The sequence below is a fragment of the Oreochromis niloticus genome, linkage group LG18, assembly GCF_001858045.2.
Source record: "Oreochromis niloticus isolate F11D_XX linkage group LG18, O_niloticus_UMD_NMBU, whole genome shotgun sequence".
Taxonomy (NCBI): Eukaryota; Metazoa; Chordata; class Actinopteri; order Cichliformes; family Cichlidae; genus Oreochromis; species Oreochromis niloticus.
The window spans coordinates 11,835,675-11,855,945 of NC_031982.2; the positions used below are offsets into that span (position 1 = coordinate 11,835,675).

The 20,271-nt window shown below is 40.6% G+C and overlaps 2 protein-coding genes across 10 annotated transcripts in view; one reads left to right on the forward strand and one right to left on the reverse strand.

The window, feature by feature from the left end:
• Positions 1 to 20,271, forward strand: part of LOC100701786 (SPRY domain-containing SOCS box protein 4) — an 89,253-nt gene that overhangs the window by 54,574 nt on the left and 14,408 nt on the right. For 7 of the 9 annotated variants that reach the window (XM_019348245.2, XM_019348248.2, XM_019348244.2 and 4 more), the window contains one exon: positions 11,885 to 12,167. The exons of 1 other annotated variant lie outside the window; for it this stretch is intronic. In XM_019348245.2, coding sequence (XP_019203790.1) covers positions 11,885 to 12,045 — 161 coding nt within the window. In that variant the 3' untranslated portion in view covers positions 12,046 to 12,167. Of the gene's footprint in view, positions 1 to 11,884; positions 12,202 to 20,271 lie in introns of those variants that run through there. One more of the 9 variants, XR_270016.4, reaches the window with a different exon arrangement.
• On the reverse strand, positions 15,873 to 18,311 carry LOC102081336 (GTPase IMAP family member 4-like). The gene is made up of 2 exons (XM_013270765.3): positions 17,954 to 18,311; positions 15,873 to 17,507 (listed from the first exon to the last, which is right to left on the reverse strand). The coding sequence occupies exons 1-2, from the start codon at positions 18,201 to 18,203 to the stop codon at positions 16,324 to 16,326; spliced, it is 1,434 nt and encodes a 477-aa protein (XP_013126219.2). The 5' UTR covers positions 18,204 to 18,311; the 3' UTR covers positions 15,873 to 16,323.

Sequence of the window (20,271 nt, forward strand, 5' to 3'; positions counted from 1 at the left end):
TTTTATGTGTCTGACGTGGGGTTTCCATGAAATTTTGTTATCAATTATGACTCCCAAAAATTTGTTTTCACTCACATTATCAATGGGTACACCTTCTATAGTAATTGGTAATTCTATATTATATTTTAAATTACCAAAAAACATTGCCTTAGTTTTATTTATATTTAATGATAATTTATTTATATCCATCCATTTTTTAATTAATTTTAGCTCCCTGTTTACGGTCATTACAAGATCGGTATAATCATCGCTACTGAAAAATATGTTAGTATCATCTGCGAACAGTATGAGTTTAAGTACTTGAGAAACATCAAAAATATCATTTATGTAAACATTGAAAAGTTTTGGTCCCAACACTGACCCTTGGGGAACACCACATGTAATACCAAGTTTCTCTGAATGGTAATGCCCTATACTAACATATTGTTCCCGACCCGTTAGGTAACTTTTTAACCAGTTTCCAGCTTTCCCTCGAACACCATATCTTTCCAATTTATCCAATAAAATTGAGTGATTGATTGTGTCGAAGGCCTTCTTGAGATCAACAAAAATACCGACTGCATATTTATTTTTATCCAGTGCATTGGTAATTTCTTCTACTGCCTCAATTATCGCCATAGAAGTGGTTCTTTGCGTTCTGAAACCATACTGACCAACATTTATTATTTTATGTTTTTCAAGGAATTTTTCTAATCTTGAATTAAAAAGTTTTTCTAAAATTTTTGAGAATTGAGGCAGTAGTGAAATAGGCCTATAATTGGTAAAACTGTGTTTGTCATTACTTTTGTATAGTGGTATTACTTTTGCAATTTTCATTTTTTTCGGAAAACAACCAGACTGAAATGATAAATTACAGATATATGTTAAGGGACTAGCAATGTTCAGAATAACCTGTTTAACTACAGACATATTTATGTCATGATGATCCATTGAAGACTTACTTTTACATTTTAATGTGATATTTATTACTTCTTGCTCATTTGTAGCTGAAAGGAACAGTGAAAAGGGATTTGGTTTTATATTACTGATATTTTCATTTTTTTGACACGGGATGTCCGCTGCTAGTTCAGGGCCAACATTTATAAAAAATTTATTGAACCCATCAACAATGTTACTCATGTTGTAATTTACACCATTTGCATCAATGAAATATTCAGGATATGATGTTCCAGAAGATCCTTGTTTAATTAAGTTATTTAACACATCCCAAGTTCCTTTTATATTGTTTTTATTATCATATAATCTTCTTCTATAATAAAGTTGTTTACTCGTTCTTATAATATCAGTCAATTTATTTCTATATGCTTTATATCTTTGTTCCACTTCTTTTGTTTTTACTTTGATGAACTGTTTATACAGATTGTTTTTCTTTTTGCAAGCATTGATAATTCCTTTTGTAAGCCAAGGACTTTTTATCTTTTTTTTCTTTGTCCTGTATTCGTTTACAGGACAATGTTTATTGTACAACATAGTGTAAATATCTAGGAAATTTTCATAAGCCTTGTCCACCTCTGACTCTTCATACACCGAACTCCAATCTTGTTGCGCTAAATCGAAATTGAAGGCATGAATTGCTTCTTCATTTATTGTTCGCTTTGCTATCGTAATCTTGGTATCTATTATTTTTTTTAAATCACAGTCATACAAAGTAAAAACTGGTAAGTGGTCAGTTATGTCACAGACAAACAGGCCACTATTAATTTGGAAATCCATGACATTAGTAAAAATGTTGTCAATAATAGTGGCGCTATGTGATGTTATTCTGCTTGGCTTTGTTATTGTTGGATATAGTGATAAGCTATACATCGTGTCAGAAAAGTCATCAATGGCTTTTATCCTTGTTGGGTTTAGCAAATCAATATTGAAATCCCCACAGATGAATAGCAATTTTTGGTTCACCGAAGAAAACACTTTTTCTATCCATTCATTAAAAATGTCAATACTTGAACTGGGTGTCCGATATATACAACTTATTATAACATTTCTCTTTTTTTCATTCATGATCTCAATAGTCAAACATTCCAAAATTCCATCAATAGCCATAGACATAGTTGTGACAACATTATATTTTATAGAGTTATGAACATATATAGCAACCCCGCCACCCACCTTATTTAATCTATTCATGTATTTTAAATCATATCCATTCAAACAGAAATCTATTCCTTTATCGACATTAAACCAAGTTTCAGTGATGGCTATAACGCTAAAGGGGCGAGAAAATTGTTGCAAGTAATCCTTAATGAAATCAAAATTAGAGTACATACTTCTACTGTTAAAGTGAATTAATGAGAGCTTCCCGTCTAGGTTGATTTTTTTTTCATATTGTTCCTGTGTGAAATAATTACAATTTTTAACAAAAGAAGAGAGAAAATTACTTTCAGAATCTATTTCTGGGTCTATTATATTATGCTCCTTATATTCACAATCTAGATCAATTACTTTCTGTTGGAGAATTGATTTCAACGTGTCCATGTCATTTCCTGGTGTAATTAGAGATGTTGGTGTATTTATCATTTTTGATTGTCATTAGAGTTGTATATTGCCTCGATACATTAGTGTCAGTTGTACTTGTCCAGGTCCTCCATGTTCCTCACTATCAGTACTTTTGCCTCTTCTGGTGTCCCGTTTAGCTTGATGAAAATCTTGCAGTTTGTTACCCATGTATGTTGTATTTTACCGTTCTTCTTCAGTTGCCTTGCCTTCCTCGCGATGTCTGCGTTTTTTCGTGTCAGATGCTCATTAATGAAAACGTCCGTGCCTTTCAGTTTGCGTCCTTGTTTCAGCAGTGCGACCTTGTTTTTCCGATTGACGAATCTCATAATGACGGCCGGCGGTCTGTCGCTCCTCCTGGGCAGTGGGTGACATGCTTCTACATGCTCCAAGTCCATCTCTATCCCTTTGCTTTGGAGGAAGGACGCCACCTGTTGCTCCACCGAGCGGTTCTCCTCATCGCTTGGCTCCCCGACGTTCCCGGCCACCGCGCGCGCATACGAGCGCGGCTTGATTTTAATACCGCTGATGACCACGTCGTTCGTACGGGTGTACTGCTCCAGCTCATCCACCCGCCGCTCGAGATCCATGATTCGTCTATCCTTCTGGGCATTTTGGAGGCGTAGCTGTTTTACCTCCTCCAGAAGCCCCAGAAGCAGCTCCTGCTGCGCCCTGACTGCGGCCACATCTCCACACAGCGCTCCGAGGGAGGTTTTTATGTCCTCGACCTCCTCTGGTGTTGGGCCTTTCTTGGGTGGCATACTGGGTAACCAGCCTTTCCAGTCCAGGGGTCCTTTTTATTTAACTGGCGAGCTAGCAGTTGCTGGTAGTTAATTCGTACAACTTGCTAGCTATCTCCCGGTTCTATCGATCGATAGAACTAGTAGGATGTTGGTTGTCCTCTTCTTAACCCAAGTCCTGTTTGCCGTTTTAGAAGTTACAAAAGTTACAAAAGTCATTGCCCGTTGATAAGCAGCGACTGTAGAAAGCTGTAGAAAGCTAGCAGTTCAATCCAGTGTCTTTTCCACAACCGGCCTCCGCCATTCCATAGTTGTGTCTGGGTTGTTGACATGAAGCACCCTAAGATCCCCAGAAAGCACGCTGTCCGTCAGTAGAAACACTTTAATTGACGTCTGGTTTTTTAGGCTCATAAATGATCAGGAATTCACTCATTAGTAGAAAATCTTTAACCTTTCCAGAGCTTTTATAGTAATAATTGCAGTTTTTGTTCAAGTGCTGGTTTATGAGATCAAAACAAAGTCGGCACAAACTCAGTTGCCCCCCCTTGTGATATTAAGTCATGCAGATTTGGATTTCTTAGATCTGCTGCGGTTTTGAGGCGTTCCTGTCTCAGATTTCTACAGGCGCTGCAATGCGGTGAGGGTTTTTTAAAATTGTGTGTCGGTAAAAGGACGGAAATGTTTATTTTTGAAAACAGAAAAGCAACGCGTCCTCAAGGAACTTACTACTTTCTATTGAAGTAGTTTCAAAGATCACTGTGAAGTCGAGCATTGTGGCATGTGGGAAATTTAAAGGTGGGTGTCATAAAACCGCAGCACATAAAATTAAACCCAACATTTTTAACTTGGGTACTTTAGCGCTCGTTAATTTCCTTATTATTTGGTTTTTGCGTGTAAATTTCACTCCAGGATGGATGGACAGGATGCCAGTATCTGAACCATTAGCATTCATGTTAGGAGCAGTCCATCAGCTTCCTGAGCTAGTGCGTGGAGTTTCGCACCAACTGCTGGCTGTGATATGTGGGTCACTGGGTTGGTGATTTAGCTTAACTTGGTTGCCAGCCTTAGGCTTGCATCCTGCTCTTTATGGTTCCCTGATATGTCTCCCCGTGCTTTTTACTGTCACATTTGCATGCATCACTGGTTTGTTTTTCTCCGTCTTGTTCGTTCGTTTCCCCCGAAGTGTTTGCTCCTTTGCACATTTAGCTATAAGCAGCTTCTTTGTAGCCCACACACTGTGGGGAGGGGAAAAAGAAGAAAAGTTATACTTTGTGCTTTTCTTTAAACAACCCCACACTGATTTTACATTCCTTCCAAATATTTTGATCATCCATAATTGAGAGAGCAGTTTGTTTTTGCACCTGCACTGCTAATTGTGCAAATTTTTTAGTGGCTAATTTGTAGTGCCTACGCAGTAGCTTAATAGCTTGTGCAAATTGTCTCAGAAGAAGCTACGTCAACAACTGTTCTGCCTAAATTGAATGTCCTCGGTGGCTGAATGCCTCTGATGTTCTGGGACTCTGCCTTTCTTGATATATAATATTAAGAACACCTCTGATTGGATGCTCTGAAACTGCAAAACAAGATTAAATGACACAGAAAAAGCTCAAATGGAGGTTTGAAAGTGCCTCGTGTTTCTTTTTCCATCCTCTGCTTTGAGATCTAAACACCCTCGGCTGCAGCGGGGAACGGTGGTGTCATCTCAGTGTGCTCACAATCAAATATTTAACAGCAGAGATGAGCAGTGAAGAAGAGAAGAAAGAGGCATAGAAAACATTAAAAAAAAAAACGGAGATAGACAAAGTAAAGAATTGGAGAAGAGCGGAGGGGAAACCAGCGACATGCGAGAGATAAAAGGCAAACAGAGAACATGAACTAAACAGAGCCTAAAAAGTGAGGATGGTGATTTTATTATGCTCTCTAGTGTCAAAGCTTTAAGAAAAAAGAGGCACTAATAAAGCAACAAGAGTGAGGAAGGAGAAAAAGAGAGCAGAATAGAGAGAACTGAATAGATAAATATAGCTAAAAAAAAAAAAGTCCATGGAAAGTGCGATGGAGGCAGCATTGAAATGTGGGAATAATCACAGATTGGCAGCTAGAATGAGGACTGACAGAGACAGGCTGATAAAAGGCAAAGAAGGGAAGGAGCGCTATTAGAGATGAAGAAGACGGGAGGTGTACAGAGCGAACGAGGGCCAAATTGAAAGTCATGTCGAGCCACTGGTGTCGGTTCTGGTCTCACAAACTGATAGATGATGTGGGAATCAAGGAGCAGCGCTGAAACCGGGTGCTAATGAAGAGCTCCAGGGCAAACGTCAGTCTGATTAGTAAAAGGACAAGTATTGGAATATGAATCAGTATTTTAGACATATACTCAAACACAATGTAATGCATATAATGGCATTTAACATTTTTAATCTTAATCAGTGTGAATATTTAAAACATTTAGTTAAAATAATCAGTGTACAGCTGTTTATCAGTGTACTTAGCTTATCTCAAGAGCTGTTACTGGGCCTAAAAATGCAATAATCTATGATCTCACAACAATAACCACTGGCTGGCTTTTATGCAGCTTCATTCACAGAGCTTTAGAGAGAAACTGGGGTAACCTTTTCCAAGCTTAAGCTAGTCGACCTAAAATAGCTAATGACCTTACCGGGGCTAACAGCTCAACTGCTGTCGAGTGGTGCCTTTGCCCGAGTCGATTATACAACTTTAATTGAGAATCCGAAGTCCGGCATCAGTGTTTCAGTTACAGCAGTGACCTGGTTCAGCTTCTGAACTTCTCAAAATAAGTGGACTATTTAAGCAGATCAGCTGCACTGCAAATTAATTGCTTACTTGTAAAACCAGATTAACTCGAGTTGTTGTTTTAGATGGTTTCAGACTCGAGAATGACTGCGTGTCTGCAGATCTGTGCTGCGTGTCTGCAGCGAGTATGTGTCTCCTGGCTGTTTTCTGTTCCCACTTTCTTTTTTCGGCTGCTTTTTTTCCTTCTTTCTGTTTATTTCTTTTTTCTTTCATTGATTCCATCACATTAATGGGCTCATATCGATCTACACACCCCCAAGACCAGAGCCGTGTACACCTGCTCTTACTAATGTGAGAGCTGCTTGACATTAATTTTGTGTAACTTAGTCCCGGAGATAAGGTCAATAACGGGCAGAGGTATTTTTTTAATTCAACACAGGATGAAGTGTTACACGTGTACTTTTCACCTTGTCCAGAACATTGGTGACATTTTGCAACTTTAAAAGCACAATTATAGCTTTTCTATAGCTAACTAATGGCAAACGCAGTCAGGGATCGAGAGATGAAGTAGTCTACAGCGAGGGGAAAAAAAAGTCTTAAATGCTGAATGCTTCACTGTGAATCTGTGAATAGTCACATAGCCAAGGGAGCCGGCGCGTTAACATTTCCCCACTGTACCACCAGTATGCGTGTTAAAAGCTCTGCTATCAGTTGTGTTGGTTTTTGTGTAAAACAGAAATGGCTCTCATGCTGAGAGAAGATGAGAGACAGACTGAATTACTGCAGAAAGAAATCACTGTGATTTCACACCTGATTATCTCCCCATTTATCTTGCCTCTCTGTCAGGACTGATCCATTTCCCCCTGTCTGTCCCATCCTGAGCTTTTGTGTGTGTTTCGTAAGGCTTTTTTTCCCGGGATGGGATACAGAACGCTGCAGGCTTTATTAAGTGATGGCATTTTGTCATTCACACAGGGGGTCACTTTTAAGTTAACAGTTCTTACATCTTCATCCAGACATACCCGAAACAACAATGGAGAGAGCCACGGTGTGCATCGTCACTAAAAGCAGGTGCGCCTGGCCCACACGAACAAGCCTCGAGAGACAGATTTGTTACTTTGTACATGTTCAGACTTGGTGAAGCTACTTGACGGCCTTTGGAATTTTTATGAGAAGGCGACCCGGGCGCTCATTCAGACATGGAGCCAACATAAGATGCCATCCTTTAGTGGAAAGCATTGCACGCTTTAAAAGGGGATAGACAGAACTGTAGAAACACACGAGTCCTCGTCAATTAACTTTTAAAAGTCTACTTTTAAACCAGGGAAAGGTCTTTAGGTGAATCAGTTGTGCTTCGCAGCCTCTTATGCAGCGCAGCACCAGCCACCAGACAAATTTATGCAAGCATGAGAAGCTTAGAAGCCAAAATTAGTTTTGAAAGCTCAGCAGTTGCCTTTTACAAACCCATAAATCCCATGTTTAACGCTGCCACAGACAAAACTATGACTGTGAGCCACGCTTTTCCCAGACACTGGAGCCTTGTTTGGGTGACATAGAAGAAGAAGGATATTACCTTAGACTGTTGCCTTTACTTGTAGGTAAATGCACAAAAATATTTGGGTGGGTGTGTTTTTTTTTTTCCACTTTAATAAAAAATAAATAAATAAAATAAACCAGAGGAATGATTTTGATACTTTAGTGTTCAGGCTCTGATGACTCAGAACAGCATTGTTTTCATTTATTAAATCTGCCACCAACACGCACACACAGTGAGGCCCACAGGTCCGATGTTATTAACAGGGCGATCCAATCACTCCCCGGCTTTGTAATGAAGGAGAGCAGTAATGAATGAGAGCAAGATAATCCTCCACAATCTTCGTCTCCTTCATTCTTTGTTCAGGAAGCTGTAGGCACAGCCTCTAATCAACACTTCAATTTGGCCTCCTGACATTACCAATTTACTGACAGGCTGGATTCCTTTTGTGCGCTCTCAGGGATTCAGTTCTATTTAAAGGTCTCTCGGCCCTCTCTCTCTGTGTCTTTTCGGCATTTTCCTCCCTGATGAATGAAACTCCCTCAGCTTATTCAACTGTTTATCAGTTCATTTTCTCTACTTATTTTTTGCGGCACTGCAGAACAACTGCTGTTGCGCTCCAAGCTATTAGCCGAGTTGAAGGTACCTGAAGGCACTGATAGTCCGAACGGCGCCATCTCTCTCGTTGATCTGGATGTTTCTCATCTGCTGTTTCCCTTGTGACATACGAAGAGGAGCTAAAGTCTGTCCGTGAACTCTCTGTGAACTACGTCCACCTGTTCCTGTTAAAAGCAAGCCGCACTGTTTAGATGACAAAACTTCAGATGTGTCCTGTTTGCACATCTTGTCAGAGCGATGTCATGGCTTTGGTCAAGGGGTTTGCATTAGTGTTCAGGAATCCTGGCCTTTAAAACAGCAGAGACGTGATGTAATGGATTAATTTTTATGCCCTTGGAATACCTCCTCTTAATGTTTCTAATCATGGAAAGTTGGCAGCTCTCACTTGGTCTTTAAGCAATTTCCCCATTCACACTCATGCAGTTTGCCACCTTCACACATGTGCAGTCCTCTTTTGTTTGCCACCTAGCAGCTTCACTGGAGCTGTTTTTGGGTGGAGTGCAGTCCTTAAAGTTGCCTCACTCTCATTTTTCTTTGACTAGCTTGTGACATTACTCATGTTTTCATAATTTTCCTGTCAGTGATTCAGCGTGCATCCGCTTCAAAAGCCAGGTCACTCATGGAAACGTAAATAAGCACTTACAGAAAACACATGTACCGTGGCAATCTGGTCTCCCTAACACTGTTTATAACAACAGCAGGTCCATAATCAGATTTCCCTCCTGCCCACCACCTGATTCGGAAAGAATTACACACCTATTTTAACTGTTACATTAAATTGAGATACTCTCAGGTCACATTGGAAGTTCGTTTTTCTCATGTACAAGCTCGTTAGGGAACAAGCTCATTAGAAACCTTGTTATGCCGGGGTTAAACGGCCACAAAACTGAGGCTGGGGAAATTAGTTTTCTCAATTCCTCTCCACGATTTCATAAACCTAGTTTTGTGTATACAGGACACGTATGAAATGAAGTTACAGCAGAAAACCGACTGTAACATGAGGCCATATTACTGAACTCTAAACTGTTAAGTTACCATTGTGATTCGATTTGTCTTTTTCAGAGGTGAATCATCTTATCTTATCGTGGATATCTTATCTTACATAAACTCATAAGCATCACAACTATCCTAGCTCTAGCTAGCCAATAGGCTGTCCTAACCTTTACTTTTCTACCAGTTAACATTAGTTGTTTGAGCCAGATGACGGCTCTTTTATTGTATTTCCTCAACCAACCATAGTGTCTGCCTCTTAATTTAGAAACCTATGGGAGACAAAATGTTATGTTTAGCAACTAAGACCTGCTTTAAAGAGGCTAACCTTTTTTTTTTTTGTTGTTGTTTGCACCACTATAAAGTGCAGGTAGCCACTGAAGTATTCCCCTAAACAACACGTGTCGCCACTCAGGCAACAGCGTGTAGTGTGACTGATCCATAACATGCTTACTTACATCGAGTACTCTAACAACTCTCATGCTGCTGTTTTGCTTTCATGAAGATGATAAAATATCAAAGCTCGTGCCAGGTTTTTATTTTCCACTCATTATGAGTTAACTGCATGTGTTGACTCACCAGCATCTCTTAGAGCAGCACTAATGCTGTAAGTCAAAAGAAACCCAGCTGCAATAATGCACTTCAGTACTTTTGCTTGCGTCAGTTAGGTGTATCAGCACACGTGTTTAAAAGCATGTGTATGACTCGGTGTGCAGCTGGTCTGCATTCTTCATTTGTTTCGTGCTTTTTCTGTGCTCACTGAGCTTTCAAACATTGTACACACAAGACTACCATTTGCTAATGTCTACAATTAGTGTCGATTTCACAATGAAATCCAACAACTGTTGTGCTCGCTGGTAACCTTGGAGACCAGCAGCGCATGCCTGTCGTGTATAAACTTCTCAGTGGCATTTCTCCCGCAGAAATGACTGTTCTGGCCTTTTGCTCGCTTTCAAAATAAATCCACAAAAAACAAATAAACACAGTTGATACGAAGCGTCGAGCTGCTCTCGACTAACGCAGGTCACCGTTTGATTTGATGCTTTCACAGTCGTAAAATTTACACCATGGCTTCCTTAAGTTGTTTTTTGTTTTGTTTAGTATTTTTTAATAAAAGTTGAATGACTGTAATATAATGATGCACTTGCTCAGCTTGATTTCACTGTGTATAGAGTCAATACAAGGTAATTCTTTCAGAGTGTTTTTGCTGATGCCCTGTCTGCCCTCCAGCCGAGCGCCACAGCGGATGTGTTCTTTCATTTCGTGGCATCAGAGATCTCGGGTGATAACATTTTTGCCTGCCCGCCCAAACATATTTTTTCTACTGTAACTCCAGCAAAACACCATAGAAAGTGCGGTATTTGTGGCTGTGTGACCTGTCGTGTTTTAAGTGCTTTGCTTGGGAACGTTGTTGAAATCTGCTGCCAAGCATGCAAAAATTGATGGACACAGAAAAACCTACGGAGTTGTTTTCCCACATGATTCAGACAGAAAATGTTTCTTTTAAGTGAAGAGGCATATGGGAAAAGTGTATTTGAAACATGTTCATGCCGATATTTCACTGATGAATTGTACTGTAGTCTCATACAGGAGGGAGTGCAGTGCAGACAAGTTTTTATACCTGCATATATCACTTGTATGTTAAAATTGAATTACACCAGTTTATTCAGCTTTATCTCTGTTGCTGTTTTCTTTTCATGTGATTTAAAACATTTAAATCTTTATACTGGGACAAAGTCTATATTTAATACCATAGATGCTCACCCTTCCTTAATCAGAAAGATCAGGCCCAAAGGTAAAGATCTCTTTACACTCGCTGCTTTCACTCTTCACTTTTCCCCCTCTCTATTCCTTCTCTTCCTCTGCTGCCCTCTATGTAACTCTCTCCTAATACAGCCCGTGTTTCATCTGTTACTCTTATTTCTTTAGTTATTCATCACTTCCTCTGTGTATCTAATTCACATTGCCCCGTGGTCCCCTCACCCTCAGCTGGGCTCTGTGCCCGGGCGGTTACTGTAGCTCTGCTGGCCGATCCTGCTGTGATCTGGTCCAAGCCCACACTGCTGCCCTGTCCTCTGTCATACGCTTTGGCTGCAGAAGTTACATTTGAGGAATAAAATGTTGAGTTAAGGCTGTCAGAGATGTGTAATCCTGCTTTAATTAAAGTGTTGTTTAGAAGTAGTTACTTAGTATTTCAGATGCTTGACTAAGAATATACCATCATGTGCTGGTGTGTAAACCGAATGGTGACTTACTCAGTGTAAAACACAGTGTGATGTAATTCTCGGTTCTGTAAATTTATATTTTATGTTCGGTTTATGACTCAACTTCCAAGAAGAACAGATAGTGACAAAAGTTTGTCAGTGCACTCTAATCTTGTGAGTGGGTGTGTGATGGATGGCTGTAATGGAGTAAAGATCCACAGCGGAGTGCATCAGAGCAAAAAAATAGCCGAAGAAGTCACCTTGCACTGAATCATTTTAGAGCATGAAGCGGCACCGTGGGTCGTCTCAGCTCAGCGGTGTTAAGCCGACTAGCGGATGACTTGTTTATGAGCTCGAAGCTAGGGGGAAGGTGAGTGAGTAAATGGAGACATGCCAGAAAAATTCTTGAACAGTGTGTGACAGGCCTGTGTGGCCTCACATAAACTACAGCTATATGCAGTATTCACTTGGTACTCGTCTCTTCCATTATTAGCTCATCTCGTTTATCTAGAAAACACAGCTAGTGTCTTTGTTTTGTTTGTCACTGCATGCAGGGATACAAGGCTGCATAAGCACACAGCAGTGCATCAGCAAAGAGGGGAAAGATGCAGACTCTCCTTTAGAAGAGGACAGAACCGCATTAATCAGATCAGTCGGACGCCTTTGCATTTACGTGAGCATTTATGTAATTATGACTGATGTGCGTGTTGGTTAGTAACAATTTCTTTTTTGTAGTTGGCAGAGTATCATTTTCAGCTGGGGTCAAATAAGTTCACAGGTTTTGTCTGTCAGTCTCTTCTAGACTGAGCTAATCACATCTTGAAAGCACCTTTGTACCAGTGAAGAAACAAGAATGGACTTCGGCATCAAGGTCAGCAAAAGCTGTGGCTTTTTTTTTTTTGTAGACTTGCTAAGAAAGACAAAAAAAGCTGCAACTTATGCACTTTGTAACATCAGGGTATAGGTTTTTGTTAAAGGGCCAAAGATATGGTTTACTAGCTCCTTGAGCTTACTAAGTTTCTAGGCCAGGTTATCATGTAAAAGTGTGTATCTCAGCAACTGTGGCGAGTGCCTTGTGATCATCGGAAGAAACAATAGAAAAAGAATATGAAAAAAATTAAGAGCTTTGATTCAGTTCACATTTTTTGTTTGTTTCTTTGTTATTCTGGTGGCTGCAAAAGTTTTAGCAGTTCTGTGAAACTTTTAAGTGATGAAAACGACTTCTGTTCAAAGGACAACGAGCAGTATCAGAAACCTCTAGGTCTTAAGAGTCCATTTGTCAACCAGAATGTGGGACATATGTGGAGACAAGGGGTGTCAAACTCACTTTAATTTATGTGTCACATACAGGCTGATTTTATCTCAAGCGCACTGCAGCTTGAGGTCAGTTAAGAAAAAAAAAAGTCTCAGCAATTCGTCTGTTTCTCCACATTCAGTCACTGTACTCGCAAAGAACCGATATTGGACGTCAAAGAAACACACTGACCTCACACCTCTGCTTAACTGTCTTACTTCAGTGTGGTATGGCAGGTCATGGGTAATGTCTTTGCACATAAGCAAGTTTTAGACCTTAAATTAACACTCTGACACCTTCTTCATTATTAATGACTTGCGACACCATGCTTTTTGGTGCAAAATACAGAGAAAGGAGAAAAAATGATGCCCTGCTTGTCTCAGTTTTCACACTTTTCACCCACCTTTGCAAAGCTAAACGTCTCAAAAATATGGTTTTAGATAGGAACCAAAGGCAGGACACTGAGGCAAGAAATAACAAAAAAAAAAAACCCTCTTAATTAAGCCAGCAAAAAAGATAAAAACTTAAAGCCTAAACAAGGAGCCTCAACATGATCCTAAACAAAGATCCTGAAAATAACTAGAGGGGTATACTACAAAGGAGGCTCAATAAAGCCAGGGTTTCCTACTCCAGTCAGAGATAATGGGCATCACAACAGCAATTATCAGGTTTCTCTGTCAAGCCGGGCTTTCTGTTTCAGTCTCTCTGTCTGCTCGCATGAATGGGGGCGTTTCACACGTCATATGAGTCTTCTTTCACACAAAATGATCCTTATGAGCGCCGCCTACTTCAGTCACAGATGTTATCAGGTAATGATAATAAAATGGTGTTTAAAACATCTATAAAGAACATAAAAATAATACAGCAACACAGTTACAAACAAGACAAAAGATTAATGCTGCCAGAAACCACAGAGCGATAAAATAAGCAATTGAGTTTGAGTTATTTTAATGGCGATTGTGCTCTCAGTGCTGCTGTTTGTTTAGCTTAAGTTTTTACATGACCAGCTCTCCTAGTCCTGTAAAAAGATGGGCACTTGTCACACAGAAGAGCTCAACATAGATTGCTAACCCATTAATCTTGATTCAAAGTAAACCCCTCTGAAGAGGACGATCTGACTACGGATACGCAGGGGATTAATTGGAGACTTTTAAAGGATTAGGCGTATTTGAACAAAATCAAAGGGTCTAAAAAAGATCAAAAGAGATGTATGGAGAAAACCAGCAATCACAGCAAAACAGGAAAAACTCAAATGTGAGATAATTAACACAGAGACGAGGCGACTAACGTTAAACGTTAGTTAAGGAAGATGCTACGTTAGATGTTAGGGAAACACTGTCATAGTCATGATCATGTCATTTGAGGTGAGCACTAGCATTTAAATACACGCTGAGCCTGTCATTGACAGTGAGTCTGTGCAGATATACTAAAGCTGAGTTTGTGACCGGGCTACAGCCTTATCGGACGGCACTCATGCCTGTTGCTGCTCGAGCGGAGCACATTCCAGCGCTAAAAGTCAAAAATATTTCAGCTTTTAGCTCACCAGTGCTGCACATTAAATGGGTTGTCAGTCGTTTCATAGCAACAGCAGTGGCCTAGACGAGTGCTCACCTCAAGCAGCTATTGGAGCCAGACAAATAAAAGGTGCAGAGGGTTATTTATAGCTCCACGTCATTCACTATATTACTATTAAAGGTGAACGCCATTACAATTCTTCTCTTTAATAATTTCACTTGTACTCTTTAACATTGCGCAAGCACCTCTTATGTTGAAGTGTGGACTCCTGACCAGTAGCGATCTGCTATTACATAACACAGATTGCGGATGAACCTTTCATTCACTAAATGGCAGCTATAGGTATTGTGTAATTCCCAAAACACTTTGTTCCCAGTCACCGTTTGTCTTGATAAGGAATTTCATGGCATATTTAAAGCTGATAGTGCTCACCCAACCGTGTGTCAGACTTCATCTTGTGCAATGAAGTCCAATAAAAATCATAACAAGGTATCAAATTCCAGATGAGTTGCAGTTTCGTCAGAGATGTCAACACAGAGACTTTGAATGAGGAACCTTACTGTGTTATCAAATAGAAGATTACTGGCAGCAGTTACACGCTAACAATTTTGTCAGCTCTAAGAACACTGCTGCAGGGTCAGCTGAAAGCTTTTATTGTTGGAGCGACTGATTCAAAAAGTCATGCTTTTTGGAAAAATAAAACTTTCAGTCGTGTTTTTTTTACTTTAGCAAGTGAGTTTGTATGTTAGAGCCCACCATTCATCCTGAAATAACTGGTTTTAATGGGCCTCTGACATTACTGTTCAGAGGTAGCAAGGAGGGTTAGTTTTAAAGCAATCTCTATTAAAAGGGGTTTATGACATTTCGTATTTAAACTCGTAAAGTCGATCACTGATAGATCGCACAGTCTGCCCGGGAAGAGGTGACTGCTGAAAGCATCTGGTGTAACGTTTGGTTCCAGTGAAGCTCTGTAAACACAAATCTCAGCGGCTCATGTCTGGAGACAGCAGACTTCTTGGACCAAATTAGTATCACAGCAGCTTTCTGTATCTAATTAAAAGAAGCGGCGGGACGAAAACAAATCCAGCGTCTGCACGCTCACTAATTAATACAGTGTTGAAAATCTTTGCATTGCTTCAAAAATGGCAAAGGACTGCAAAAAAAACCCCTCATTTTTTATGAATAGTTGGGTTGGATTTCTTTTTTCTTAACAATCTGAACAGTCTGGAGCTCTCCTAATGAAATATTTATCTGAATATGTGCATTTGAAATGGCCTTTTTTGGTCCTGCCTGGCGTCCTGGGCAGAGAGTGACCTCGCTGCTTACGGCACAAATGACCTTGCACGGCATCATGACTGCGAGCCAGAGATGAGAATTAACAGTCTGTCAGTCGAGGAGAGACGGCAATCCCCTGAAGCCAATTGACAGTTTGCTGAGATTTAATGAAATGGGTGGCACGCCACACGTCCCTCGGCTTAGGCCGAAAACCTCCAATGGAGTGATTGCCTCAATTTTATTTACAAATTGAAAATCTAAAAATATAAGAGGGGAAAATAATGAGAGCGGTGTTAAGAAAGCATCCTCCTTTATCAGAGTTCATCCGCTAACTTTTTCTCCGGATAGCAGAGTTGCTTTATTTGTGTCTGTTTACCCCAAGAAGGGAAATTGGATTTTAATTACTCGAGTGCTGCAAATATTTTTAAAATTAGGAAGTGTTGCAACAGTTTGGAGATGTACATAATTAGAAAAGCGAGGACTGAAATCACACAGTGTCTCACATTCCTGATGATTTTAGAAGCAGACTGGCATATGTGCAGTTATAACCAGTGGAACCAATGACTGACACACAATGCAAATGGAAAAACAGAAAAAAACACAGTATTTGTTTATTGACTTGATACCATTTTAGTCCATTAAATACACTCTGTGAGTAGTTTGACATTTTTTGGGACATACACTTCCTTCCCACTCTCATGTCTATACTAAATATAAATCTGAAGCCAGTTGGCTCAGCTTTGTGAAGGCGGTCTTTGTGAACGGCCTGTGGCTGTGTGTAAGTCTGTGAAGATCCAGATTTGTTCTCTTGTTTATTTCTAGTGGGTGATCACATGACTAGAGTTTTTGTTACAGCACATGAGAGTAAATGACCAGATGTTGTTGTTGGAGTTGGTGGTTATTGCTGCGTTAGGCAAGCCTCCTGATTGGACTTAAAACTAACCTTGGACCCCCACTGGGCCAACATGAAGTCACTGTTCCAGTCTTTATTTCAGTGTTCTCCTCATCCAGCTGCCCCCTCATCTTTTCTCTCTCCTCCTCTTCTTCTCTCTCCCCTCCGCTCTCAGAGCTCGTATCCCACCTCTCCTCCTCACTGCTCAGTCTCATCAGCTCCACCTCGACTCCCTCTTCTCTCTCTTCCCCTGTGTTTATCTCCCTCTGCACACATCCCTCCTTGTTCTCTAGCTCTTTCTTTCGGCTTTGTTCCTGCTCTTCAGCCTCCAAACTCGGCTGTTGTTCTGGCTCCACTTCTGCCTTTGTCTCTGCCGTCTTTTGTTTTCTCCTCGCACTTCCCACTTCTGTCTGTGCCTCGAGCAAAGCTCTCAGCTGCTGCTCTCTGCGTTTCCATTCCTCCTCCAGCCTTTGGTACATGTGAAAGGAGAAGTGCCACCCCCCGTTCTCCTCCAGCATATCCTCCACTTTGCTCAGCAGCTCTCTCACCTGCTGCTGCTCTCCTTCTCGTCTCCTATCCAGCTCACCTCCGGTGCTCACCCCTCGTGCTTCTTTGTCAGTTTTCTTTATCCAAGTCCATTCCTGTCTCCTTCCACTTCTGTTCACCTCCTGCTTTAGTCCCCCCTGCGTGCAATTAACAGCTGCCTTGTTATCCAGCACATGGTATCGATAGTGACATTTCTCCATCAGCCACTTCAGAGCAGGGCCACCTGTTTGGATGTGCTCCTGTACGCTGCGGCCTTTTTCTTTTAGCAAGTCTCCAAAAGTGAACAACACCATCGTGTGTCTCCAGACAGCAGAGGTGAAGATTTCCATCCTTCTCTCTACTGCTTTCCTCTCAGACTCGGTGAAGTCCATAAGAGGAATCACTAACAGAACAACGTGAGGTCCCTCAGTTCCACACAGCGATAATGCTCTCAGGAGTTCAATTTTCTCCTGTTTGGGAACAAAGTCCTCAGATGTTCCCCAGCCCTGTGCATCCACCACAGTCAAATGGCGTCCAGCAGTGACAGCACCAGCAGCTGCACTGGCACCTCCTCCTCTCGTGTCAAAAACCCGCCCTCGACCCAACAGGGTGTTACCCGTGGAGCTCTTGCCTGTCCTCCTGGGACCAAGCAGCAAAGCTTTGAGTGCGCGTGATGCTGTTGGAAAGAAAAGGGCAAGAAAACTTTGAATCCAAAGGCCTGAGTTCAGTGTGCTTGTTATAGATTTGTCAATTACTAAAGTCAAGAAAGGTAGAGTGCAGTGAGTGGCAGGAGTGAATCATACTCGCCCACTTGTAATCATATTTTACACCTCATATGAATCATATCCATTTCACTGTCTTGGAGAGATTTGAAACAACACTCAGGCTTTTCTGCAGTCTTTCTTCCCTTCAGTGTTTTGCACACCGGAGGTTTGTTACTAACAGACGCCTGCTGTTATCTTTAACAACAAAACAATATCTGAAAAACTAAAGCCCACTCAGTCAAAACGTGGTGCACAAATTCTGGTCTTAGATTTACCTGCAGAAATTTTTATTATTATTATTTTTTAACTTTTGTGAAATCTTGTCACAAATATGCCTTCTAGGATTGCAATTACTTACTTGCATGCATAGGTGTGTTCCACCTGCTCTCCATTGCTGGTGATTTCCAGATGTAGCTAGTATAATTTTCCTCCAGTGGTACCACAGCGGGGATTCCTGAATCCAGCTTCCCAGGATAAACAGCCTGTAACATGAAGAGTGTTGAGCAGTGCAGTGCAGTCGGGCAGAGCGGATACTCCTTCCACTTATGAACAGTTTGACAAAGGCACCTCCCAGTTTTTATTGCTCTCTTGATATCCCCGAGAATCATAAAACTGTCTAATCGTTTATGATTCCTGTCAGTTTGTTTTTAACAACTTTTTGTTGTTTAACTTTTGGTTTTCGCTGTTCGGTGGATTTTGAAATTTGATTTTGTGTTTATTTACTACACAAAGATTTAAATGCACAATAATGTACAAGCAGCGTTGTTTCATTACAGCATAATGGAGATGGTAAGCTTGCATCAATTAAATGTGAATGGCTTCCTGTATGTAGGGATGCTGCAGTAGAAGCTGCAGCACAATAACAGCTTGCACATGTAAACCTACGAATGTAGGTTTACATGTTTTACATGCATAACTTTCTAAAACTTTTTAATACTTAAGTTGATGCATTTTTACTATAAAGTCCCAAACTAATCCTTCGTATTACTGCTATTTTTGTTTTTGTCTTAGTAAATTATTAATATATGAAGTGGTAAACATCCTCATCACCTGAATTAAAAAAGATCATTTCCTTGACAGATTGCTCATCAGCTTACTCAGCCCGCTTGTTTACTTCCGTTTTGTTGTTTTTTTGTTTTGTTTTTTTACAGCTTTTATCATTTTACAGCTTGTTTTGATCATAAACCTCTCTGTCTCTGCTTTGTAATGTCCGGGCTCACGTGCGGTGCGTCTCTAACCTTAATCTGAGCACGTGCACCTCACAGATAATAGTGTACTCGGACTGTGAACACGTGCCTGCAATTTTCCGTCAGGCTGTGTTGTTTTTGTGCGTGAGCAGATGACACTGCGTGTAAGCAGCAACACTACTGATTGTTACAGTTTTCCATTATCTAAAGCTAAAGTCAGCACAGCTAAAATTAACATGATATCAGAATGATCAGTAATAGTATATTATAAGGCTCTGAAACCTGAGAAGTGCTGCATTTCTCCTTTAAAATGGTCTTGTTCTCAGTTTAGTGCCAAGTCCACTGGATGAGCATGGACTTGCTGCATTCAGCAGCATTTTGTGTTCTAGGTGCAAATAGAGGCGCAACATTAAAGATAATCAAGTGACGACATTTTAACTTTTCCTGTAAATCAGCTGATTTCTAAATTAGAACCACAGAGGTGGATTACAATCCCAGGTTAAATTCCACTGTTCAGTCTCCATCCCTTCTGTCTCTCTTACCTCTCTGTTTTTGCACCTGATCCCCTTTTTTGTTTTGCACCTGATGCTTCTGTGTGTGTGTGTGTGTGTGTGTGTGTGTGTGTGTGTGTGTGTGTGTGTGTGCTGGGGAATCCATGCTCTGACCTGAGAGGTTAAGCCAGTGAAGGATCAGCTGGGTTTTTAGCTCAGTCTGTTTCTATTAGGTCGGTGGCAAAGGAGTGCCTGCTGAATGTGTGCACGTGTAAGAACTCATGTTTGTTTACAGTAAGTGTCAATGCCTGTGTGTGTGTGTGTGTGTGTGATGATCCTTGAGTTGCCTTGAGGCTACAGGAACAGCAGCAGCCTTTTCCGCACGTATGCTGTCCCCAAACTTCCCTCGCTTCTTTTTTTTATTTGTTTTGAACTTTGATCTGCTTCTTCTTCTCCTGCTTTGTTTTTCTCCCTCTGTCTTCCTTCTTTTCTTCTGGCACACACACAAATACACAGCTACCTTCCTAATTGTGTATATAATTAGGTTAGCCTCTCTAATGAGGCTGCCCATCTTTGAAATTCTGAAATAGTGTTTACACAGCACATTACATCTGTTAATGTGCTAAGGCCAGGCACTCTCTGTCTAGGTTTGTTTAATTATTCAGTTGTTTTAAAAGCATTTATCCATAAGAAAGAGATTATGGACTCTGCTATAATCCATTGATTGGTTTGTGTTACAGGGAACGCCAGCTTTCTATTATCACAGCCACAGTGAGCAGTAGGAGGAATACACTGATATAGCAGATGTTGGTGTCTGAACCATAGAAACATTCCCAGTAGCACCAGCTAATCATTTATACAGTTATTCAGTCTTTTGGTGAATTTGTTATTTTTGTTGCATCTTTGGCATTATCTAATCTAAAAAGAGAATTTTTATATCCTTGTTTTCATTCATATCTTCATTAATTATTGAATAAACTGCCACAGATACTCCTTGT